The 27,637-nt window shown below is 36.4% G+C and overlaps 1 protein-coding gene across 1 annotated transcript in view; it reads right to left on the bottom strand.

The window, feature by feature from the left end:
- Window positions 1-27,637, bottom strand: part of IRAG2 (inositol 1,4,5-triphosphate receptor associated 2) — a 133,902-nt gene that overhangs the window by 68,276 nt on the left and 37,989 nt on the right. Inside the window, 12 exon segments of the mRNA XM_056800651.1 lie at window positions 1,252-1,415; window positions 2,802-2,903; window positions 4,204-4,363; window positions 5,800-5,864; window positions 5,960-6,012; window positions 7,830-7,914; window positions 10,258-10,335; window positions 12,086-12,129; window positions 13,127-13,133; window positions 13,672-13,789; window positions 27,064-27,128; window positions 27,130-27,226. Of these exon segments, the coding sequence (XP_056656629.1) occupies window positions 1,252-1,415; window positions 2,802-2,903; window positions 4,204-4,363; window positions 5,800-5,864; window positions 5,960-6,012; window positions 7,830-7,914; window positions 10,258-10,335; window positions 12,086-12,129; window positions 13,127-13,133; window positions 13,672-13,789; window positions 27,064-27,128; window positions 27,130-27,226 (1,038 nt within the window).

The raw sequence follows: 27,637 nt of genomic DNA, 5'->3' as shown, positions 1-27,637 counted from the left end.
CAAGTATTTTCACAATACCACACCTCCCCAGACCAAATATAATAAGGTATCTATATTCTTAGGCTGATTTCTAATAGGCCACAGTCTTGCCGATACTTCTTTGTTAAAGGCTCTTAATCATTTGAAAGAGGAATAATGATAACTCTAGCAGTGGAAGGATGGTGCTTGTTTAAGGGAGTCATGTACCCACAATACCCACTGCTATGAGGAAGTTTGGACTCCCTGCTCTTTAGGGAAAATAGACAATTCATGCCTTACATGTTCTTTCTGGTATTCTCAGTCTTTTTTTTTCTAAGGGGGAAATTAATTTTCATTTTTTGATTTAACTCCTTTAAATATGGAGCTCTATGTTCCTGGTTGCTTTCTGTATATAATTTTGAGTTCTATGTACACTTAAGTTAAAAAGAACCAAATTTTTGACTCTAGATTAATAAAAAAACAACTTCTCATGTTGGTCTTTAAAGCCCTTTATATTCTGGCTCCATAAAGAATGAAAATCAGAAGATTCACATTGAAATCTTGCCTTTGATCACTTTTGTGACCTTGGACAATCCTTTTGACTACTCTAAGCCTCCATCTCCTTATCTCTAAAAGGAGGAGGTTATATTAGATGACTGAATATTTCTTGCACCTCTAAATAAATTAATTCTGTGATCATATCTTTCTAGATGTATTTTACATTGTACTTCTTTAAAAATTTTATATTTAAGTTAAATGTTACCACTTGGTATTCCTTCAATTCAATACTCCACTATGCATATTCATGACTGTATACAAGGAGAGCTATTTTTTTCTCAACTTTACCTTTCAGAGTCCTTCACTTCCTTCAAGACTTACCTTAAGTGTGGAAGTCTTTCCTAATTTCCTTAGCTGTAAATATCCTTTCTCCAGTTTCTTTACTTGTAAATGAGAATGTTGACTAGATGCCCTCAAATGTTGTTTCCAGGTCTTATCTATAACTCTGAGATGTTATTTCTTTTAACTCTAAAAATATCATTCTATGATTCTAAAATTCCTGTTGTGGAGGAATAATCTAATCTTTGCAGAGTTTTAGCTATTTACTGCTCACATATTAGGACCAGCAAGTTAATTATATCACATAACATTTCATGATCAACAAGAAAAAGGTTTTATGAGAACAAACCACATTTTCACAATCTGAACAAAGAAAAGTGAAGGCTGTATCACAGACTAACAAATTATTTATATGTATGAAGTATAGATTTCTTTAAAAAAATAAATTAGTGTTACCTGAAATGTAGTTCTTTCTTGACACTGTGGCTTTCGTGCTTGGATCTTTTCAGATTCCCTACCACTTCAATGAACTCTTTATCAAGAAATTCTTTGTAATTTCCCAGGAGGCTCAGTTTTAGAATGCAGAGATTTAGCTTTCTTTCTAGGTCATGTTTCAGATCCTACAAGGAAAGTTACAAAACAAAATTCTGCGTCATATTGCTAAAGATGAATAAATCACACAGCCAGCTTAAAATGTTCTTGGCTTTCCTATGGCTATACTTACCATCTCAAGATGCCCCAGTGACTATATTTGAGCCTCTAGTCAATTCCCACTCACTAGGTTAAATTACCTATTTGTGGCATAATGTTACCCTTCTCTCTGTGTCTCTGTCTCTTTCTCTGTCTGTCTGTCTGTCTGTCTCTCTCTCTCTTACTTTTCACCTTATAGATACTGTCTTATATAGATTCCAAGAAATGGAGTAATACAGACTAAGCAAATGGGCTTAAGTGGTTTGTCCAGAGTCATATAACTAGGAAGAGTCTAAGGCCAAATTTGAACTCGATTGCCTGTCCCCAGACCAGGCTTTCAATTCCCCGAGTCAACTAGCTACCCTTTCTCTCCCTTTAAAAAAATATTATCTCATTTTACTTTTATACCAATTCTGAGAGATGCATGCTATTATTATGTTTTAGAGATAAAGGAAGTATGGTAAAAAAGGTAAAGTGATTTGCCCAGCTTAACAGAATTTGAAGCTGAATCACACTCATGTTTTCACTTTATAGTTGATAAAACCGAGACAAATAGAAGTTAAGTGATTTGCCCAGGGTCACACAGCTAATGTCTGAATATGGATATGTAATTTGGTGGTCCTGATACCATATCCAGCATTCTAGCCACTATACCACCCAGCTGCCTCTGAGGATCAGAGATGAAGCATACTACCCATACTCTTGGATGATAGATGGTGATAAACGATAGATTCTGGGAGAATAATTATATATATATATATATATATATATATATATATATATATATATATATATATATATACAAAAACATACACACATATATAAAAACAAATATGTATGTGTGTATATCAAAATATATATGCATGTATGGAGAGAGAGAGAGAGAGAGAGAGAGAGAGAGAGAGAGATTACCAATGGTGGTATTTGTTATATTTGACTATGTATATGTGTTAGAAGGGTTTCCATTTTTCTTTTGGAGGGGTGGGTAGAAACTAGGAGAGAAAATTTCTAATGGAAAGAATTTAAAATAGTAAAATAAAGTATAATTTTATGATAAAAAGTAATTATAAAAAGAAGAATTGAGAAATATTTCCTCAGATGGGATGATATAGGGGGCAAAATGTCAGGTAGAAGGATTAGGTCCTTAGCTCCTAGCTAACATGCCTTCTCAGAAATAGAACTGAAGATCCATAAAATGGATTGGAAGAGGAAGACTCAAATTAAACATGGTAATTATGAATTGCTAAGTCAAAATAGTTTATAAAGAGAGATAAACATCTGGAAGAGTCATAGAATACAAAACACCTAACACTTACTGTAAGCTCGTCCTCCCATCTTTCCTTCCCATTTCTTTCTGGGTCAGTTAGCCACCGAAGAGAAGCAGCAATAAGGGTTTCAACTTCTGAGACTTCTTCACCCTATAAGAGATTTCCAAACCTCCAACTAGTAATTAAGGTGAAATACACATGCTGTTTTGTAGCAAGAAGTAATTTAGGACAAAATCCAGAGGGTGTATTAGGTGCTTCTGATTATGCTACTTAAGCTACTCAGTTAGACACCAAATAGGGCCTTTATGAACTCACCCATTTAAAAGTCAGTTTCTCTTAATAGTGTACATGAAGGCAAACTAGAACCACCTCCAGGGGGAAAATAAAAAGTCATCCCTTGCCATATGAAAGATAGGACAATGTTTTCTTTTGAGAAGCTAACCCTTTAAAATATGAAGTTACAACATATTCCACTGAAAAAAACAACCTGAAGGAAGCATAGCCAGTGGCTACCAGAGAATTCTCTAGATGCAATCAGATCAAGTAGAAAAATGTCATATTGATAAAAGCTGAAACCTGAAGCTGACCGATTTTGAATTAGAACATTGTCTTCAGGAAGGTTAGAGAAAAAAGTTGTCTTTTTCATATCAGAGTTATGTTCTGATCAGGAATATGGATTATTTCCTTTTTTATTTTCTTGGTCAAGACATGTAATTTCATTTGTGAATTTGCTCAGTGAACAAATCCTTCCATTAATGCATATTGGCAATTTACAGTCTAAGGGAGTTCTCTGGGTCCCCCCAAATCCAAATGGCTCATCCAGAATCATATAATTAGTGCATGTCAGAAAAAGAAGGGGCATGAAGAATGACCCCTTTGGAAATGATAGTGTTTCCAAGGATTTCTTCCTTCCACCTTGTCCTCCTTGCCTTACTTTCATAATATTGTTCAATTTTCTATTTCAAGGTGTGACTGCCAAAACTAAAAAAAAAAAAAAAAGTTTAGATCTGGTTTCAGGAGTAAACCACAAAGAGAAAAAAAAACTTGAACTTGGTCTTTCTAGTTTTGAAGCCCAATAGCTATTCTCTACTTTGTTGTTTTTCATTTGTTTCAGTTGTATCTGACTCTCAACCACAATTGAGACTTTTTTTGGCAAATATACTAGAGTGGTTTGCCACTTCTTTCTCCAGCTCATTTTGAAGATGGGGAAACTGAGTCAAACAGGGTTAAGTGAGTTGCCCAGGGTTACATGGTGAGTATCCGATCCAAAATTTAAACTCAAAGAGATGAGATTTCTGAATCCAGTCCTGGCACTCTATCCTCTGCAGCACATCGCTTCTAACCCCAATACCACATTGCTTTTTGGTTTCTTAATAAATAGAATGAAAGATTTAAAAGATTAAGTAGGGATTTTTCTTAGTCAAAGTGAAATCTGTGCTTTATACAATACCAGTTTTTGAAGGGTAGTAGTAAATTCCATTGCCATATGCTCTGGTTCTCTCAGTAACACCATCTTTTCTCTGTCCATTATATCATCTGGAGATGATGAACTGATTGATCTGTGTAGCCATTCTGATGCGCTGGCCTGAAACCAATGTCCGTCCCAACCCCACCAAAGTCACAAAAAGTCATTCACTTAAAGGATACTTGCTATTTTGTTTTAATAGCATCATTTTCATGTCAGTATACTTTGAAACATGAAATTGTTCCAACTAATAATCCCAATAAAGCAGTTTAAACTGCAGTTATTACAACTTGGGCTAGATGGCTATTCTTTCTTCTTGACAGAAATCTCCCTGTAAGTTAGCAAGGGAATAGGTACCTAAACTCAACATCATCATCATAATATTATACACACACACACACACACACACACACATATAAGATTACTATAGTAATCTTTGTTGAGCACCAGTGTTATGGTTCTTGTCACCCTGCTCAAAAATTGATACTGGTATGTATTATTAAATACATGAAATAGGCATTCCTCTGCATCATACTTAAGGATCTCTCTATTAGTTGTTTTCCCAAAATACCACCCACACAGCCCACTCATGACTTTTCACGTTGATTCATCTGATCTCTAGTCAAGCCAAGCTCTTTATTATTCCCTGTCTGACTCTTTCCAAAAATACCACCATTCTTCATCCCTCTCCTGTTTGCACTGCTGACTCATCTCCACAGGATTTTCCTACCAAACATCTTTACCCTAGAAGTCTATGCCTGAATGATTTCTCACACTAGAAATACTCTTCTGCCTCTGTGGCCTCTTCCTCGGTTTGTCTGGTTACTCCAAAACCAAACTTTTTAAGGAAGAGGCTCAAGCCAACTGTCTTCATTCCTCTCTAGGCTCCTCAGCTAACTCATCCCCAGACTTTTCTCTACAGTGCTCTAGAACTAGGTACCTTCAACCTTTGCACTCTAGCCTTTTCAACTTCTGTTGTGTACTTTTCCCCTTTAGAATATAAGTTCCTTCTGTTCAGAAGCTCATATTATCCTGTAACATGAAGATGTTGGAATAAATGACTTGTAAGATTTTTAAAAAAAGAATATAAGTTCCTTGAGGGCAAGGACTGGATTTCTGCTTATATACACTTCAGGCAGTGAAAGAAGACTATGTTCCAAAGCATTCCTTAATATGATAAAAAAAAAAATACTTGTACAAAACCTTTAAGATCTAAGCATAAAACTCATCTATAATTGGAAAATTGTTGTCATTTTTATTTACAAAATAATCATTATTGACCAATTCTAGTAAAGGGAAGTGACCTGTGTTAGTAAACTGGAGACACTTAACATTAAGTTCCTGCATAGGTGTGGCCAGTTTTGAAAAATTTTAACTTGAAATTGCATACCTCTGCAGACTGCGCAAGTAGAAGTTCAGAGTGCAATGATTTCTCTCCTTCAGGAATGTTCCTGCAAAGCTGCCCATTAACACACAAGTTGAATCCATTTCTTAAAAGCAAAAACAAACAATAATCTGACTGCTTTGGAATATTACAGACATTATTTCCAGGACAAAAGAATGAGGTTGCCATGTCCTTACAGCATAAGCTCCTGTTGTGATTGCTCCAAATCATGCACCAGCTGATTTTTCTCCCCTTGTAAATTCTAGAATCATAAGCCAAATAAATATGAATTGAGTTACTTTGTCAGGAGTTACGTTTAAGCTCTCCAGAGACAAAACAACTGTGCTATCGACTTACCTCTAGGACAGTGCTGCAAGGATTGACTTGAGTTCTTCTATGAATAAATTTTTCTGTAAGGTGAATAGAGAGTAAATAGGTTTAATAGACTAAAACATCAACCTTCATTAGCAATTAAATCCCACAGTACCAGGTGAACTGAATCTGCCAACTACCCTGAGACTTACTGCCAGGTTTATGACTTAAAAACTAAACAAACTAGTTACTGACTATGAACCAAATGAGCTCAGAGGTTCTGTATTTGAATCTAGAGTAGCTGTAGACACAAATAGATTAAGGTAGTCTAGGAGAGGCAGCATGGAATAGTGGTTAGCAGGCAGATTTCAGAAATTTCAGAAAAAACCTGGATTCAAATCCTGCCTAGACATAGAATGTGACCTTGGGCAAGTCACTTAATCTCTTAATGACCCCAGGAAATTCTCTAAGACTTAAGGTGCAGAACAGGTGTCAATTTGCATTGGTGAAGGTAGTTTCATCACTGGGAATTTTCTGTATCAATAAAATCAGAGGTTGAGTCAAGGGGGAAAAAAAAGATAGCAACAGTAAGACATCCTTTCCCAACTATATTGCATTGTACTCTGGCTCTCTATTGACATGGGACTTTAATTAATTATTTTTTTTTGGTTACATTAAAGTTCCTAGCTATCTCCTTCGCTCCCTCCCTCCCCAAACTAGAGAAGGCATCATTTGAGCTATGACGCGGACATTAAAAAAAAATTAGAACAAAAAGTCATTCTGTTGCAAAGAAATTCCCATGGGTTCAGGTCTCACTATTTTAAATGGATTCAAGTTGAAATCAAGTTATGTATACACACAAGAAATTACTTATTATGTACTTAACACTAGCAATATCAATTCACACCTCCCTTACAATCATTCTATTCACACTGATAAATAAAAGTCAGGGGTAATCAGAGAAACACAGAAATAACCACTATTAGCTTAATGCCATACAGCAGAGATTAAAGGCAAATGTTTTTATTCTCTTTCAGGGACAAGAAGTGAATGTGCTTCATCTCCAAAGGCTTACTGACCACTTACTTTGGTCAACAGACTAGCCATACTCCTCTAGGATGTATGACCTTTCAGAATTCCTTTCTTTCAAGGAAGGACAAGGAAGCATGCCAAATATTGCTCCTTTCCCATTGGCTTTTCCTTTATCAGTCAGTCAACAAGCATCTACGAAGTGCTTTTTAGGTGCCAGGCACTGTGTTAAGTGCTGGGGATAAAAAAAAAAAGAGTAGAAAACAGTCACTGCCAAGTTTTCTTTACTCAGAGTTCATTACTAGAAGACCTCTTGCTTGGATTGTATTCTTCCCATTGTTTCTCAAGCCACCTTTAGCCATCTCTCACCAGAATCTTTTATAAGGAGATGGTCAAAGATCATCAGTTGAACAGAATCGGATTCACAAGTTAGGAAGACATGATTTGAAATCTCACCTTAGATACTTACTTGATAAATGTGTAACTCTGGGTAAGCCAGACTTTCTCTGCTTTACTTGCTTTATTATCTAAAAAAAGGAAGGGGTTGGACCTGATGGATTCCGAAGGTTCCTTCCTGCTCGAAATCTTTGATCCTTTCGTGTAATTGTGTATACCACTTAATGATGAAGACTTACATTTTTTTCCCTACCAGATGGCAATAAGATACATAAGAATTTATACCATTAAAAGTAGAGAAAGGTTCTCCAACTTCTTCCAAATATAGATATTTAAATTCATCCCAAGAGAATTGAGGGAAATTTTAAATTAATGATATAAAAGAGGTCTTGTAATAGGATATTAGAATTGAATTTAACATGAACTATTTTAATTAGTATTAAAAATTATGAGTTACTTTGTCTTTGCTATTTCTCCCTCAAATCAAAACCATCATAACAATTTTTTAAAAAACCAATCTTATGCAGACTTGCATCTTTATTAAGCAAAATGTTCTCAAATATTTGCAGTTTCATCTGTAAGGAAACAAATGTGAGAGAAGCCATTCTTCTGAGTGAATCATTCTGTTTTTATCCTTAGATGAATTGAGATCTCCTCAACCTCTTGCTTCTCTGACTCTTCCTAAGAACTTCCCTCATCTTAAACTATATTAGATGTATGTGATATAAACATGTCTTGCTCCCTACTAAATTGGAAGCTTCTTGACAGAAGAAAGTTTCAATTTTTTTCATCTTTATAGGCCTAACCGAGGAACTGCTGAATTAAACTCCAATAGTGCTTTGGTGAGCGACAATGTTACAAAATTATCAAATAATAGATATGTATTAAATACCTATTATATATGGAAATATGTTTTGCACAACTGCACATTTATAATCTTCATCAAAATGCTTGCCTTCTCAATGAGATGGGTAAGGATAGAGGATGAGAGAATTTGGAACTCAAAATTATAAACAACAAAGATTAAAAATTGTTATTACATGTCATTGGGAAAAATATATTAAAAATTCTTTTAAAAACAAGAGTTGAAGGAATTCATCTTCTTTTGTTAAGTTTGTACTTATTGTATACCAGTATATATTTTCTTTTAAGGGCGGGGGGTGAAAAAGTTTGAAGAAAAGTGACTAATCTGCTACCTGCTGGTCACATGACAAATGTCCTATCATGCTTCTATTTCAAGGTAAGCAGCTTGAGGACAAGGACTATCTTGTTTATTCTGTATTCAGCTAACTTGCTGCTTTCATGAGGGAACCAGAGGGCATGCTAAATTACCTCAGCCAACTGGAACAGATTTTCTGTCTGGAATAATTTCATTTCACCTTTTTATGGCTTTTGAAGATTTTTTATACAGCCTAAAATCTTTGACATAATTATGATATGGACAGTCCTTAGTCCATAGACCCTTTCTCCAACTTATGTAGTTGTAGAAGGATGTGTCTCAGGTATTAGTTAGAAAATAACTAAACTATAAATATTATTCAGGCTACATTGCCCAGCCCAGCAAAAATATCTCAGGTTGTGCATCCTTAGAAGGAATGTGATATCTGCCCTAAAGTTAGAATAGCTGTCACATAAAAGAGGAATAAGATTGGATCCCTCTGGTCCCAGAAAGCAGAACTAAGAGAAATGAAGATGCTAAGAAATACATGTAGGCTTTATACAGGAAGGGGAAAAATGACCTAATACTTAGAGCTCCCTCAAAGGATAATGGACTCTCTCAGGTGATAGTGAACATTTCCTCATCAAAAATCTTCATGCAAAGACTGGATGACTGATGACTGCTCACTGCAGATATTGTAGAGAAGATCCTTATTCAGAAATGACCTCCTCTGAGATCCTTATCTAGCTCTGAGACTGGGATTGTTTTTTTTTCCCAAACTCCTGTCTCATTTCTTGCAAGGGGAGGGAAACTTTCCTTGGTAGAACAATAGTTTTAAATGAAAACAGATAGAAAACCCACACTTTCTGTGTGAAAATGAAAGTATGTGTGTGTGCATGTGTACATTTATATATGTATATATATCATATATATTACAAACCAATACATGTTGATAGATAGAGTTGCCTCTTCCCTTTGTACATCAGAGTCAGATGTAAGAAGCACAACTTTAAAAAAAAGATGCTCTTTACTTTAAAAAATGATAATTTCAAAAGATATTTAAGCTCAAAAGAAGTATACATATAATAATAGAATATAAATAATATTTCTATATTTGCATAAAATGAGCATAGGCCTCCAGCCTATACATAGAAGAAAAAAACAAATGGTAATTCAGAAATTGGCATCCCAGTGCAGTTAGGGGAACTCATTCCCATTGTTGAGAGACTTACTTTCATTAAAAGTGACTATAGCTATTCTATTATCATGTGAAAAAATGCAGGGTAGATCCCTTGTAGGAAATGTAAAATTTTGTGAAATTCATTTATTTCAGATAGACTCTAATATACTATAGGGAAGGTAATTTCCATTCAAATAAATAGTTATAAATAATAAAGGATCACTCAAATTAACATATTTACAAATAGCTATTTTCTGCTTACTGTAAACTATAGATCTATATATAAATAATACACACATAATATATGAAAAACATCCAGACCCCCATCAGAGCCATCAATATCAGGTTTTCTAGCCCCTTTGCCCTATTTCTTTACACAAGGATATGAGCTCTACGATCCTGAATATAAAGACATTTACAATATTAGATACTCTTTCAAACGATAATAGTAATTCCTCCCCAGGTTTTCAAATAATTGGTAGGTAAACTTCAAGGATTACAATCATTGGCAAGAGTTTCAATGTCAGTAGGTGCCGTTATCTGAAGAAAATGCTTTACCAGTGTTTGGGAAGTGCTTACTTGGTGTTCAGTCTCAGTTTTAGTCAATTCTTCTATCTTCCTTTCCATTCTATCTATATCCATGACATTCCTTTTATTCTAATAAAAAATATGCACAAAGACACATATAAAACTGAATGGAAAGAACACTAATCATTTGAAAATTATGAAACTACTGAAATGTCAATGATTAAAATTACTTATAGGATAAGAACCTGGAATTTCATTGGCATAAGAACTTTTAGGTGAGGATATTACCTCTACTAATACAGGTTGGAAATATCTCTGCAATTTATTCTTAGTTGTCTAAAGCATGAAGAGATTGGTCTTCCCAGGGTCACGCAGTTAATATATGTCTGAGGCAAGACTTGAACCCAGGTTTTCCTGGATTTAAGGCCATCTCTAGCTCCAATATACTACTTTATATAGTTATGATGGCTTCTTGATTTCATCTGTATTGACATTCCACTAACAGAAATCATAAGCTTTCCATACCTTCTTAACCTTGTGCAATTTTTGTCCATATATTCATCATGACTATATAAAAATACTCTTAATATTCATTGTTATACTGGCAAATCATTTCTTCTGGAAGTCACCAAATCTAATATTTTTTTAAATTTAAAAAACCCTTACCTTCCATCTTAGAATTGATACTAAGGGTTGATCCCAAGACAGAAGAGGGGCAAGGGCTAGGTAATGGGGTTAAGTGAATTGCCCAGGGTCACACAGCTAGAAAGTATCTGAGGCCAGATTTGTGCCCACAACCTCCTATCTCCAGAACTGTATCTCTACCTACTGAACAACTTTATTGCCCTAGTCTAATATCTTAGAGGAACATGGCTACTAGCTAAACAAAAGAAATCAATCTGTATGCTTTTCTTAAAGTGAATCAATCTCTCTTACCCCACTCCCTTACCTATCAGGAATAGCTGAAAATGCTTCTTAACCCAAATTGGTAATTACAGAGTTATCTTAGATTTAGTCATTATTCTTCCATTTTCTCTTCTGATGTCTCACTCTCTTGTTCTCCTCAAACAACTATAAAGGTGTTTACTCTATTTGGGTTATAAAGAAAGGGATTAGTGAAACTTCAGTTCTACCTATGGTACATTAATGTGGGGTCTTTCTCCAGATGTTTATTGAGCGCACCGAGGAAGTATTAAATCAAACACCTGGCTTATCTTCTGGATATCTCACCAAAAACATCTAGCAGAGAATGATAGCCCTTTCTACAAGAAGCAAGTTGACAGGCTACACACTAGCAAAATAAGAAACATTTAAATACAATTGACTTCAAAAATTATTGATGGGGAATTTCCTTTCTCCATAAAAGTCATAGTAAATCTAAATATTTTCTTCCCTTAAAAAAACAACCTCTTCATGTTCTTTTTCAATATCTCTAATATACCTCACACATCAGAATCTTATTAGTTAAGATTTACATATTTACCCATCCATTTAGTCAATAATGATTAAACATTGATTAGTACTGGGTACTCTGCTAGATGCTATAAGGGATGAAAAGAAGAATGAAACAGTCCCTGTCCTTTCACATCTCACAATATAATTAAGAGTCCCTCTTTGTATAATGGGGCTTATTTCTGGCACTGGTTAAATTAATTTCTGTACATTTAAAATTTTTATTTCTCAAGTTCTATTTCCTCAGAGGTGGCAGAGACTTGATTCCTTCTCTTAATTCACATGTACAAATTCTGCCCCTTCCAATTACCACCCAGCCCATAGAGAAAAAGATTTAACACATCTGCCATTAGTAATTAAGCTATGTTCATTAACTAATTATGTGACCTTCATTTGTCATTACTAGTGTTTTACTTGTTCAACATACCTCCTCTTGAAGATTCTGGATCTTAAGAATCAGTTCCTGATTTTCTTTTTCCCAGTTCATTTAGAGGGGGGAAAACACTTCAATAATTTAAGAAGTCCCAACCTATTTATTTTAAAAAATCCATAAAAGTGCATCTATGTTGTATCTTAATTAGTTTTAAAGATATCAGCATACTAGGTGGGAGCAAGTCTAATCTAAAACAACAGTGAAGGTAAGGTTAACCCTTAAGTGACTAGAAGCCCAAGTAGTTGAGGGGACCAATAAGAGGAAACCCTTTCTTGCAGGTTTTATCTATATTTAAAATAATGAGGGGGGGGGAATACATCTGGTATCCTTTTGATGCATTCCCTGGACTGAATTTCTTTCCCCAGCAGCTTTACCAGAAGTAGCAATGAGGCATATCAAAAAAGCAGCATGAAAACACATATGACTGTACTTCCTATTTCAAGTTCCATATTTCAAATACTCAATTCTGAGCATCAGAAATTTACATTCCAAACCCCACGTTGCAGATTGTCATAGGGGTGAGGTTACTAGTCAAGGCTATACAAAGACATATATATAAGAAGAGGCCTGAGGTTGGAGTACTTCTTATCCCCTTGAGATCTAAAGCAGCCTGAGAGTTCTCATATTTAATCTCCTCTATAAGAAAGCCCTATGGAATCATATAGCTTTAGAGTTAGAATTCGATTCCCTCTTTTTACAGATGAGGAAACTGAGGCTCAGCAACATTGCCTAAAGCTATCTAGATAATTAGTGTCAGAACAGGGATTCTAATTTAGTTCTTCTGACTTCCTGGCACATGCTTTCTCCATTATACCATATTGCCATGAAGATAATAGATTGAAAAACATCTCCTCAGCCTGCAAACACATTTTATTTTTACCAGCCTGAATGACTTTCCCTTCTATATTTAACAGCATTAAAATGATTATGTATTTGATAATCAGTCAACTGTCATTAAGTAAGCACTCAGTTTCTGACAAGCACTGTTAGTGTCTAGGGAGGGCAAAAAAAATGAAACAAAACTATAGCAGTAACCAGTCATCTGAAATAGAATATTTATATTGAATCTAGGTAATAACTTAAATTGTTATTTCAAAATATTTTTCCAGAGCATGATTTTAAGACTACTCTAGCTAACTTATTTAGTGCTTCAGAACTTTAGTCCTGCACTAATTTGCATTCTTATTATAATAAAAAACAAATGAGTGAAACTGAAATGAAGCCTATAATTACCAGAGCACCTAACCCTTTTAGTTGATATCCTGGGAAGAGATGAAAATTTGACAGGCAAATCAATGGTATAATCAAATTTGAATGGTTTTCAGGTATCAACATTTGTTCAACTACCTCAGGGACTTAAGCCTCTGAGAGACATTCTGTGAATATTCTAAACCTTATATCTAATAGTTTGGTGATTAAGTGCTTTGTAGACAATACAGGTCTATCTTAGGAAGATTCGTTCTATATTCCATTTATTTTTCTACTAATCTAGCAGCTGGATTAGCTGCCTTTCTTCTAAATGTTATCATGAGAATCCCAATTCATATTTCTACCATTTAAAAGGTAAGGAGATCACTTACTAATTGTTTATTCTGAGTTTCTGTGTTGGTTTTCTGTTCTTCTGAGATATTCAAGTTAATTTTCAGTTCCTCCAGTTCTTCTTTTAACAGATTTGTTCTCTTTATAGACTGTTGGGCACTGGAAAAAACCAATAAGCAAAACCTCAAATATAACTGTCAGAGCTATTAATATAAGCACAGAACTACTTTTGGAAAAGTGTTAAAAGCCACTAAGATCTTACACCAGAGGTTAAACAAAATATAAACCTGCCCATTAGTTCTAGGGAAAACTAATTCACAACTTGTAGAAAAGGGGTTTTTCAAGAAAGGAACTTCTGTAGACTTTAGGTCTACAAAAGAATTATATTCCTAGCATGAGATTTATGCAAGGATATTTTCAAAATCTACCACACACATATAATTAGACATGTGTATATAGACATATACATAACACACATATATAAGTAGTCGTTCACATAATATCTCGTCAAATTCTTTAATTCAGTTATCATGGGCTTCCAAGTGCTCTCTTCAACAAGTGAAAGATCTCAAAAGTTCCTTCAACCAGTTCTCATGTGGCATAATCTCAAAGACTTTGCCTTCCTGGTTCCTAATCCTTTAAATACTTTTTGCTTACTAACATCCTTCTTAAAATATGGTACCCAGAATGAAATATAATATTTCAAATGTTGTTTGACCAAGAAAGATTGGAAGATTATAACCACTCTCATTCTGGATGCTATGATCCTCTCACTCTGGACTAAAGTGACATCAGTTTTGTGGCTATTTATATTTTTGATCCATATTGAATTCAAACACACTAACTCCATTTTGCATTTTTTAACAAAATTTTTATCTAGTCATGCTTCTGTGACGTGATACTTTCTGATGTGATTCTTTTTCATTTGAAAGTAAGATTTTACTTCTATGCTTATTAAACTTTAATTTGTTAATCCCATAGTTGTAGATCGATTTGGATCCTGTCTCTCAATATATTAGTTATCTCTCAGCTGTGTCAGATGAATATTTGATGCTTCCTATACCTTTATCAAAGTCATTGATAAAAATAATTCAATAGTACAGATCCCCAGGATACTCCCCTAGACCCATCTTTCCAAATTGATCCTCTCACATTCATTATTGAATCAATAAACTCCACTGTTTCCCAATCACCTCTAGGATCAAATATAAAATCCTCTGTCCCTTAAAGTCCTCCATATCTTGGCCTCATTCCACCTTTCCAATCTTCTTACTTACTCATGTTCACTAATCTTCAATCCAGTGACTCTGCAGAACTAGTGACTGGCTTCCCTGCTGTTCTCTGGGAAAGATTATCTTCCAACTATGTAAATTTTCACTAGTTGCCCCTCAGGCCTGGAATTCTCTCCTTTCTCATCTCTATTTCCTGGCCATCCTAGTTTCAAGTGCCAACTAAAATTTCTTCTACAATATGTTCTTCTGTTGATTATTATCAGCTTATTCTGAATCTATCTTGTTTGCACAGAGTTGTTTTAACATTATCTCCTCCATTAGCATGTGAGCTCCTGGAGTGATGGTAGGGCTATCTTTTTATCCTTCTTAATATCTCCAATAATTAGCAGATTGCCTGGTAAATAGTACATGCATTATAAATTATTTTGCTTGTTGATTTACCTTAAATCCTATATTACTACTTTTGGGGTACAATCATTTAATCAACACAATATCTTCCTTATCATGTCTAGAGAATGTTGCATGAGAAACTTTATCAAATGCTTCATTATAACCTATGTGAAAAACCAACATATTCTCCTGTCCTGTCGATTTTTTAACTCTATTTAAAAAAAGAATCATGTTAATTTGGTATGACATGCTACTTTTTATTGAAAAAAATGTAAATTAATTTAGAATATTTTTCATGGTTATCTGATTCATGTTCTTTCACTCCCCTCCCTTGGGGATATCCCCATCAACCCAAGTGATTAAGTACTTATTTTACTTCTGTGTTTCTACTTCTACAGTTCTTCTTCTGGATGTGGATAGTGTTCTCTGTCATAACTCCCTCAGAATTGTCCTGGATCATTGCATTGCTGCTAGTAGAGAAGTCCATTACATTCGATTCTCTGTGTATAAGGTTCTCCTGTGTATTTGAGGAGTTGTTTATTTGTATTTGAGGGGAGAGGAAAGTGGGGAAAAGGGGTCCCTGTCTCTATCTAAACCCTTTCCCCTCCCTCTTTGAGTTTGGGGGAACTCAGGCCTTGGCAGCCTGAGCCCCCTGAGAGAAAGTCAGGTTGACTCACCCTGGGTTTGGCCCTTTGGCCACAGTCCAGACTCAGGCAACAGGAGCTGAGGTAAAGTCAGATGGAGATTTAAAATGTCTTTCTCAGGCTTCCTCTTCAGTAGTCTTTTCAATTGTGAAATGTTGGGGGGCAGGATTTCCAGTCATAGACAGGAAAGGTGGGTAACCCTCAGGAGAAAGTCTTTTTCTACCTTCTCTCTTCGGCTTCTCAAGACTGAGAGACCAACTCCTCTCCCAGCCAGAGTCTTCTCCTCCTCAAGATTTCCATTCCTTGGGGCCCCTCACCCACTGAAGTGATCAGTTTCACATACTCTTCAGCCTGGCACTTTTTCTTTAGTGCCAGCTTCTGTCACGCCTGTTTCTGCTCCTTTCACTATGCATCAATTCCTAGAGGTCATTCCAGTTCACGTGGAATTCCTCCAGTTCATTATTCCTTATTGCACAATACTATTTCATCACTAACAAATACCACAATTTGTTGCGCCATTCCCCAATCGAAGGGCATCCCCTCTTTTCTAGTTTTTTGGCCACCACAAAGAGCATGGCTATAAATATTTTTGTAAAAGTCTTTTTCCTTATTATCTCGTTGGGGTATAAACCCAGCAGTCATATGGCTGTGTCAAAGGGCAAGCATTCTTTTAAAGCCCTTTGGGCATAGTTCCAAATTGCTCTCCAGAATGGCTGGATCAATTCACAACTCTACCAGCAATGGCGTGACATTTTCAAATGAAACCAAATTGAGTATTTGTAATTATTCTCTTCTTTTTCAGAAATTCACTAATCATTGTAAGAGAGTAATACATTGTAAGAGAATAAGGCCTCAGAAAACCTGGAGAAAAGATGCAATGAATGGAAACTTGGAGATCTGTCCATCAAGGAAAAATCAAGGGGAGTTGGGACCTGGAGAAGGCAGTAAAAACAGGAACACACAAACTGCTTCTGGCTGACTCTTTTTCCTGACACTTAAAGGTGGAAGAACTCAGGAGTTTTCTCTGCCTGCGGCCTGCTGATTTTCTCTCTGAAACGCTTGTAGTTTTGACTCTGAAGACCTTTGAACCTGTTAAAAACATCCCTCTTATAAGACTATATACTTTAATTACTTATTTTAAGATTTACTCTAGATTAAGGAAATCCTAACCCCTCTTTCCTATCCAACCTTTTCCCATCCTTCCTTAAAATAAACCCTGTTTCTAACAAATTTAGAGAGTGAGTTATCTGTCAGATTTCCAGTCAACTTACTCAGTCTGAATCCCAGCTTCACTCCAACAGAAGAGAACAAAGGAAGTTGGTGGGAGGGGAGGAGGGAGATAGGGTCTGTCTCCTCACTACCATATTGCTCAGTGTGCTTGCTCAGCAGTCATATATTACCATAAACCACCTAGCAAAATAATCACCCAATACATCATTATTTTGAATTTTGCCAGAAATCTAAGTCAATTTCATTGGTCTATAATTTGCCAGCTAGCCTCTGCTCCCATCTTTTGAAAACTGGGACATTTGTCCTTTATTGGTCTTGAGGCACATCTTTTAAGATCTATCAAGTATTACTGAGGAAACCAAATTTCAAGGTATTCAGAAAAAGATTAGGTAGCATCCATGACCTATAATTCTACAAGGAATGTCACCCTGAGCAGAGAGATGAGAAACTCTCAAGAATAAAATTCTGAAAACACAAAGAGAAATAATTCGAATGAGAAGGAAGAGGGAATTGTTTTAATCAAGTATTATTGATATCTTCTAGTTTTCAGTCTTCTGGGTTTCAGCATGTCTGGGACTAGAACATCAACTTATTAAAAATACCAGTGCTGTTTTATTATCTGTTGCCTTACTTATGTTTGATTTAACTTCATGTTTATCATTTATTTATGTCTTTTCCAGTCTAAGAATCATTCTTCTTGGCAGAGATAAAAGAAGCCAAATTAATTTTGAGTTCTGTCATCTCACCATTATCAATTACCATTGTAGCATCTAACCTCAAGTAGCAGATTTAACCCAACTTTGAGCTTCTTTCCCCCAATATAACTAAAGGATTCCATTTCTGCTATCTTTGGCATTCTTCCCTAGCCTAGGCTCACTCTGAACACTCTGAACACTCTTGACATTATTCTTACAGGCCCATGTCACATTTTTTTTTAATTTTATAGTATTTTATTTGATCATTTCCATGCATTATTCATTAAAGACAAAGATCATTTTCTTTTCCTCCCCCCCAACCCCCGTACCAGAGGTGTGATTCCACTGGGTGTCACATGTGTTCTTGATTCGAACCCATTGTCATGTTGTTAATATTTGCATTAGAGTGTTCCTTTAGAGTCTCTCCTCTGTCATGTCCCCTCAGCCACTGTAGTCAGGCAGTTGCTTTTCCTTGGTGTTTCTACTCCCTCAGTTTGTCCTCTGCTTATGGATAGTGTTTTTTCTCCTAGATCCCTGCAGATTGTTCAGAGACAATACACTGCCACCAATGGAGAAGTCCATTATGTTCAATTATACCACAGTGTGTTTGTCTCTGTGTACAATGTTCTCCTGGTTCTGCTCCTCTCGCTCTGCATCACTTCCTGGAGGTCCTTCCAGTCTCCATGGAATTCCTCCACTTTATTATTCCTTTTTGCATAATAATATTCCATCACCAACATATACCACAATTTGTTCAGCCATTCCCCAATTGATGGGCATCCCTTCGTTTTCCAATTTTTGGCCACCACAAAGAGCACAGCTATGAATATTCTTGTACAAGTCTTTTTGTCCATTATCTCTTTGGGGTACAGACCCAGCAGTGCTATGGCTGGATCAAAGGGCAGACAGTCATTTATCGCCCTTTGGGCATACTTCCAAATTGCCCTCCAGAATGGTTGGATTAATTCACAACTCCACCAGCAATGAATTAATGTCCCTACTTTGCCACATCCTCTCCAGCATTCATTACTTTCCATAATTGTCATGTTAGCCAATCTGCTAAGTGTGAGGTGATACCTCAGAGTTGTTTTGATTTGCATCTCTCTGATTATAAGAGATTTAGAACACTTCTTCATGTGCTTATTAATAGTTTTGATTTCTTTATCTGAAAACTGCCTATCCATGTCCCTTGCCCATTTATCAATTGGGGAATGGCTTGATTTTTTGTACAATTGATTTAGCTCTTTATAAATTTGAGTAATTAAACCTTTGTCAGAGGTTTTTATGAAGATTTTCCCCAATTTGTTGTTTTCCTTCTGATTTTAGTTACATTGGTTTTGTTTGTACAAAAGCCTTTTAATTTGATGTAGTCGAAATTATTTATTTTACATTTTGTGATTCTTTCTATGTCTTGCTTGGTTTTAAAGTCTTTCCCTTCCCAAAGGTCTGATATTTATACTATTCTGTGTTTACCCAATTTACTTATGGTTTCCTTCTTTATGTTTAAGTCTTTCACCCATTTTGAATTTGTCTTGGTGTAGGGTGTGAGGTGTTGATCAATTCCTAATCTCTCCCACACTGTCTTCCAATTTTCCCAGCAGTTTTTATCGAATAGTGGATATTTGTCCCGAAACCTGGGATCTTTGGGTATATCATATATTGTCTGGCTGAGGTCACTTGCCCCCAGTCTATTCCACTGATCCTCCTTTCTGTCTCTTAGCCAGTATCAAATTGTTTTGATGACTGCTGCTTTGTAATATAGTTTTAGGTCAGGGACTGCAAGGCCCCCATCATATGTGTTTTTTTTCATTATTTCCCTGGATATCCTTGATCTTTTGTTCTTCCAAATGAACTTTGTTATGGTTTTTTCTAAATCAGTGAAGAAGTATTTTGGTAGTTCAATGGGTATGGCACTAAATAGATAAATAAGTTTGGGTAGGATGGTCATTTTTATTATATTGGCTCATCCTATCCATGAGCAGTTAATGTTTTTCCATTTGTTCAGGTCTAGTTTTAGTTGTGTGGCGAGTGTTTTGTAGTTGTGTTCATATAGTTCCTGTGTTTGTCTTGGGAGATAGATTCCTAGGTATTTTATTTTGTCTAAGGTGATTTTGAATGGGATTTCTCTTTCTAGTTCTTGCTGCTGAGCTGTGTTGGAGATATATAGAAAAGTTGATGATTTATGTGGGTTTATTTTGTATCCTGCAACTTTGCTAAAGTTGTTGATTATTTCAATTAGCTTTTTGGTTGAATCTCTAGGATTCTTTAAGTAGACCATCATGTCATCCGCAAAGAGTGATAACTTGGTCTCCTCCTTGCCTATTTTGATGCCTTCAATTCCTTTATCTTCTCTAATTGCTACTGCTAGTGTTTCTAGTACAATGTCAAATAGTAGGGGTGATAATGGGCATCCTTGTTTCACTCCTGATCTTATTGGGAATGCATCTAGTTTATCCCCATTGCAGATGATATTAGCTGTTGGTTTTAGATATATACTGTTTATTCTTTTTAGGAATGACCCTTCTATTCTTATGCTTTCTAGTGTTTTTAATAGGAATGGGTGTTGTATTTTATCAAAGGCTTTTTCTGCGTCTATTGAGATAATCATGTGGTTCTTGTTGGTTTGCTTGTTGATGTGGTCAATTATGTGGATGGTTTTCCTAAAATTGAACCAGCCCTGCATACCTGGTATAAATCCTACTTGATCATGGTGGATGACCCTTCTGATCATTTGCTGGAATCTTTTTGCTAATATCCTATTTAAGATTTTTGCATCTATATTCATTAGGGAGATTGGTCTATAGTTTTCTTTCTCTGTTTTTGACCTGCCTGGTTTTGGAATCAGTACCATGTTTGCGTCATAAAAGGAGTTTGGTAGAACTCCCTCTTTGCTTATTATGTCAAATAGTTTGTATAGTATTGGGATTAACTGTTCTCTGAATGTTTAATAGAATTCACTGGTGAATCCATCAGGCCCTGGGGATTTTTTCTTAGGAAGTTCTTTGATGGCCTGTTGGATTTCATTTTCTGATATGGGATTATTTAAGAATTCTATTTCCTCTTCTGTTAGTCTAGGCAGTTTGTATCTTTGTATATATTCACCCATATCACTTAAATTGGTATATTTATTGCCATATAATTGGGCAAAGTAATTTTTAATGATTGCCTTAATTTCCTCAGAGGTGATGTCCCCCTTTTCATTTTTGATGCTGTTAATTTGCTTTTCTTCCTTCCTTTTTTTAATTAGATTGACCAGTACTTTGTCTATTTTGTTTTTTCAAAGTACCAGCTTCTTGTCTTATTTATTAAATCAATAGTTCTATCACTTTCGATTTTATTAATTTCTCCCTTAATTTTTAGGATTTCTAGTTTGGTTTTCTGCTGGGGGTTTTTAATTTGGTCGCTTTTGAGTTTTTTTATTTGCATTTCCAATTGATTGATCTCTGCTCTCCCTATTTTGTTAATATATGCACTCAGGGATATGAATTTACCTCTGATTACCGCTTTGGCTGCATCCCAAAAGGTTTGAAAGGATGTCTCGCCATTGTCATTTTTCTCGATGAAATTATTAATTGTTTCTATGATTTCTTCTCTAACTAAATGATTTTGGAGTATCATATTGTTTAGTTTCCAATTAGTTTTTGATTTGGTTTTCCATGTACCATTACTGATCATTATTTTTATTGCCTTGTGGTCTGAAAAGGCTGCATTTATTATTTCTGCTTTTCTGCATTTGTGTGCCATGTTTCTGTGACCTAATGTATGGTCAATCTTTGTGAATGTGCCATGTGGTGCTGAGAAGAAGGTGTATTCCTTTTTATCCCTATTTATTTTTCTCCATATGTCTATTAATTCTAATTTTTCTAAGATTTCATTCACTTCTTTTACCTCTTTCTTATTTATTTTTTGATTTGATTTATCTAAATTTGATAATGGTTGGTTCAAGTCTCTCACTAATATGGTTTTACTGTCTATTTCTTCCTTCAATTCTCCTAGTTTCTCCATTAGAAATTTGGGTGCTATATTATTTGGTGCATACATGTTGATTAGTGATATTTCCTCATTATCTAAAGTGCCTTTTAACAAAATATAATTACCTTCCCTATCCCTTTTGATCAGGTCTATTTTTGCTTTGGCTTAATCAGATATCATGGTTGCCACTCCTGCCTTCTTTCTGTCAGTTGAGGCCCAGAAGGTCTTACTCCATCCTTTAATTCTGACCTTGTGGGTGTCTACCCACCTCATGTGTGTTTCTTGGAGACAACATATGGTAGGGTTTTGGATTCTAATCCATTCTTCTATTCGTCTACGTTTTATGGGTGAGTTCATCCCATTCACGTTCAATGTTATGACTGTCACTTGTGGACTCCCTGGCATTTTGATATCCTTCCCTAATTCTAACCTTTCTTCTTCAGCTCTACCTTTTAGTCCAGTGATTTACTTTAAATCAGTCCCCCTTGTATTTCCCTTTCTACCCCCTCCCTTCTTATTCCCTCCCTTATTTTCCCCTGTAGTCTTTTTAAAAATTCCCCCTCCACCCTCTCCCTCCCTTGTACTGCTTCCCTCCCCACCAGTCTGTTTTTTATCCTTCTACTCCCCTATAGGGCGCAAATCTATTCTCTTCCCCAATGGATTGGATTGTTCTTCCCTCTTTGGGTCAGTTTCAAAGTACATAAGAGTTGAGTATTTCCTATCTCCAACCTCTTTACCCTTCCAGTGTATCAATGTTCTCCCCCCTACCGCCATAAGCTTCTTTGTGACATATAAATTTACCCCCATTTGTTTCTTTTCCCATTTCTTTTAGTCATAACCTCTTTTCTTTTTTAGCTTTAGTTATGTAAATATATATATATATATACATACATACATGCACATGTATATGTATTTATGCATGCATATATCTATATACCTATTTATGTCTTGTCCTTTCATCCTATACAGTTTGTCACTGTTCCTTCTGAGTGTAGTTCTTCTAGCTGCTTAGGTGATAGCAACAGTTTTTAAGAGTTGCCAATGACCTCTCTTCTTATAGGGATACATATCATTTTAACCTATTGAGTCTTTTAAAAAAACCCTTTTTTGTTGTTGTTGTTGTTTTCCCCCTCTTTTTTAATTACCTTTTGATGATTCTCTTGAGTTCTGTGGTTGGACTTCAAATTTCCTGTTCAGGTCTGGTCTTTTATTTATGAATGCTTGGAACTCTTCTGTTGTGTTAAATGACCATACTTTCCCCTGTAAGAATATAGTCAGTTTTGATGGGTATTTTATTCTTGGCTGTAGGCCTAGTTCCCTTGCTTTCCAGAATATCATATTCCATGCCTTTCGGTCCTTCAGTGTGGATGCAGACAGATCCTGTGTTATCCTCACTGTGTTTCCATGGTATCTGAATGGCTTCTTCTTGTCAGTTTGTAATACCTGTTCTTTCATCTGATTGTTTTTGAATTTGGCTATAACATTTCTTGGTGTTGTCAGTTGGGGATTAAATACAGGGGGTGATCTGTGTATTCTTTCAATCTCCACTTTCCCCTCTTGTTCTAGGATTTTGGGACAGTTTTCCTGGATAATTTCCTCTAGTATTATGTCCAGGCTTTTTCTTTTGTCGTGGTCTTCTGGTAGTCCAATTATTCTTAAATTGTCTCTTCTTGAAAGATTTTCTAACTTGTCTCTTTTGTGAATGAGATGCTTCACATTTTCTTCAATTTTTTCATTCTTTTTGTTTTGTTTTATAGTGGCCTGCTGCTTTGTGAGGTCACTTGATTCTAGTTGTTTTACTCTGGTTCTTAAAGATTGGATTTCATCTTTGGCTTTTTGGTTGTCTTTTTCCTTCTGGTCTGAGTTTCTTTTCATCCTCTTTATCTCGTCTTTCATCTCCTTTGCCTCATCTTTCATCTCCTTTGCCTCATTTTCCAGCTGGATGATTTTGGCTTTCAGGACACTATTTTCTTGTTTTAGTTCAAGTGCCTCTGTTTCCAGATGACTTATCTTAATTTTTAAGTTCTTTCCCCAATTGTCTTCAGCCTCTCTTAGTTGTGTTTTGCATTCTTCCACAGCCTGTATCCAATTCGCTGGGATTTCTGGTTTATCGTTTGCTGATCTCTCCCCCTCTGTTCCATTTGGTGAGTAGTAACTGTCTATTGTAGTTTCTTTCTTCTGTTTCTGTTGTTTGTTCAAATTCACCTTTTCTTTCCTCCCCATATTTGTCTGTGCTCTTGTTCCTCTCATTTTTTTGTTTTTTAGGGACTTCTATCAGTCTCCCCTCTTGGAGCTTTAACAGAGGATCTCTTGGTGTAATCTCTGAGGGAGGGTTGTTGAGGGTTTGAGCTTTCCTGTCCTCTGGAGGCTTTTTATTGGCTTAAAGTCCAGCAGTCAATGAGGATGGATGGGGAGCCTGGGCTTCCTTGTGTTCTGGAGACTTTTGATGGGATTGAATTCAGCTTAGTTGGGCTGAGTTTACTCTGAGTTTTAAACTTCCTGGATGGCTGGAGCAGATATGGAGGATCTCTAAAGCTCTGGCCAGGCTGCCAGGTCTATGCTCCTTCTAGGCTGCCATCTTGACTTTGCCTCTAGGTTTCTGTTTTTTTTCAGAAGACCCAGCTCTCTAAGGGGGGAGGGGTTGTGGCTTGCCTGGACTCTGAGGGCTCCTGATGGGATTAGGTTCAGGTGGTGTGGGCTGAATGATCCTGGAGCCAAAAAAAGGAAGAAAAAGAAAAGCAGCAACCTCCTCTTCCACAGTCTGTGTTGAGTGCCCAGAAACTGGCCCGGGTTACTTTCAACCCCTTTGCCAGCCCTGAGTTTTCTGTCCTTTCAGTAGCTCTGAGGGCTCCTGATGGCATTAGGTTCAGCTGGTTCTTTCAGAAGACCCTTCTCTCTAAGGGGGTGGGGTTGTGCCTTGCCTGGACTCTGATGGCTCCTGATGGGATTAGGTTCAGGTGGTGTGGGCCAAATGATCCCCAGTCAAAAAAAGGAAGAAAAAAAAAAGCAGTAACCTCCTCTTCCACAGTCTGCGTTGAATGCCCAGAAACTGGCCCGGGTTACTTTCAACCCCTTTGCCAGCCCTGAGTTTTCTGTCCTTTCAGTAGCTCTGAGGGCTCCTGATGGGATTGGGTTCAGCTTGTGCCCTAAAGCGGGGACCTCCCTTGAGACTCAGATGGAAGGACCCCGCCAGGGGGCTACAGGCTTCCCCCTTCTCTCTAAGTTTCCCTGCCGTCTGTGTTGGGCGCCTCGGAGACTGGCTCAGGTTGTTTTCAAGGTGAGTCCTCAGAGCCCTGAGGTTCCCACTGCTGCCGTGGGCTCAGCACTATGGGTTGGGGGGAAGGGTCCTGGGACCTTCTTTCTGTCTACCCCTTAGATCCGATCTAGGGTTCTGGCTTTTGGGGTGTGGTACCTTTTGATCCGGGTCCAGGAGGAGGTTTCCCCAGGTCTATCCTGTTGTTCAGCTTGAATTTCGGTGGCCTAGGAGCACTCTGTTTGCAATCGGTAAGGAAGGGTTTCCGAGGTCTGAACTTTCGCTGCTTCTACACCGCCATCTTGACCGGAAGTCTCTGTATCCCCATGTCACATTTTTTTGTTCATTCTCAGTTACCTGCCATTGCTTCCATCTTAAAAATAAAAAGTTGGTTTCTGAGTTACCTGACTTTCCCTACATGCCTCTTTAAATAATTCTCTCTTTCTTCTCATTAGAATTGTTTCTCTTTTGTTTTCAGAATCCCATTTTTGAGAGTTTCTCATCTCACTGCTCAGGGTGACATTCCTTATAGAATTTTAGGCCATGGAATGCTACCTAACCTTTTTTCTCTATTCCTTGAAATTTGGTTTCCTCAAGACTAGGGTTTATTATAATGAACTGCACTTAGCTTTCTTTTCCTTTTGTATGATTTATTTTATGAGAGCAAAGCTACTTTCCCCATAAAGTCCACAACATTTATGCTGCAGTATCTAAATTCCTTCTTCTCGGCAAGAATCAGATCCAGAATGGCAGTTCCCTTTCTTAGTTCCTCCACCTTTTGAAAGACAAAATCATTTACATAACAAGAAAATATTTATTGTTCTGCTTTTGCCAGAAAGAGAGCTCCAGAAACCCAAACCATATCATACCTTCTTGCCTCCATGACATAACAGTGATGTTTCCTGAACTTGTCATTATTCTCTTTCTATCTGGGAGATTAAAAAAATAATTTCCACAATATTGCTGCTTCTGATTCTCCCTCCCCTAATTTCATTCAAATATTTTCCACCTTGCTTATGCTCTACTGTTCTCAGTTTTTCTCACCCTGCTGCTCCCATATACATGTGTGTACATGCATATGTATGTATGTATGTATGTATGTATACATTTTGTAGTTGTGACTGTATATATATATATGTATTACACATATATATATAAGAGGGACAGACAGAAGGGACAGAATTAATCCATTTATTCTTCATTAGTTTCTTCTTTCATTCTTTTCAGTTTAAGGTCCTTTAGATAAGATGAGTAGGATTCAAGGTAAACATATTTTTGCTCTCCCTTCTCCCCACATTAGGTGTATTCCATCTTTGACCAAGAATTCATTATTCTTTGATTTTTAAGCCATGGATTAGAAATCCAAATCTGATTCCTGGGTACCATTTTTCTTAAGCAATCATTTACTGGTTAAATACCCAAATGCATATGCTTGAAGGATTTTGTGATAATACTAATGATAATAATAGCTAGCTTTTATGTGAGCAGAATTTTACAAATATCTCATTTAAGCCTCAAAATAACCCTGGAAAGTAGGTGCTATAATTATCTCCACTTACGGATGAGGAAAGTGAGGCAAATGATAACAGTTTTTTGAAATTTCATAGTGCTACAAATGGTTTGGCATAGTTGAGAATAATTTGGGTGGGTCCATTCTTTAGCTTGTAGTGCCTAAAAACCTCAGGCAGATAGCCTGGACTTGAATAAACTAACTAGTCAAGGGCATAGAATTCAAAGACTATAGTGATGGAATATACACCCACAGGGAAGCTAGGTGGAACAATGGATAGAGTTCCAGGTCTGGAGTCAGGAAGACTCATCCTCTGGAATTCAGATCTGATCCCACTTATTCTTAGCTATGTGATGCTGGGCAAGACATTGTGTGTCTTAGTTCTTTATATGTAAAATGAGTTGAAGAAGGAAATAGCAAACCCCTCCACTATCATTGCACCCAAATGGGGTCAGACCTGACTGAGACAACTGAGTAACCACAATCCACACAGAGCGAGATATTCACCTTTTCATTTGGTTGCGCAGTTCAGAATAGTCTTTCACTAATCGGTTGTTGGCTTCCTCTAGTCCAGGCTTCCAATGCCAGGTTAAATTTGTTATTTTTGTCTTGCAAGTTTTGTTTGTTAAACTGCAGGTTGGCCATATGTGCAATCAAGCCAGATGTTTCTCTGAAAGTAAGGAAACCAAAGGGAATATTTTTCGCCAACTTCTTTCATACAAAAAAGGCATAAAAGTGCATGGGTGAATTTTCATTTTCTCAGGAGAATGAGTCCTCATCCAGCTATCATCATCATCATGAAATCAAGATTCTTGGATTTTCAGGGACCAATCACTTCTAAGGCATAAATTTTATTCTGTCATCGCTTCTAGCTTTTTCCACTCTGGAATATCCCTAACTTTGCTTCAGATAGAGTTCAAATTGGGAATGTTGCTTCTCAATCAATAAATCAAGAAGCATTTATTAAGCCAGCTGTGTATGAGGAACTATATTAGATGCTGGGGATAGAATGAAACAATTATTATGGTCTAGTGGAGAATCCAATAAGTATACATATGACTAAATACAGAATAAGTAAAAT

Source organism: Monodelphis domestica, chromosome 5, assembly GCF_027887165.1.
Source record: "Monodelphis domestica isolate mMonDom1 chromosome 5, mMonDom1.pri, whole genome shotgun sequence".
NCBI lineage: Eukaryota > Metazoa > Chordata > Mammalia > Didelphimorphia > Didelphidae > Monodelphis > Monodelphis domestica.
Note: the sequence above shows the minus strand (reverse complement) of the source record. Positions and strands in the feature narration are given on the sequence as shown.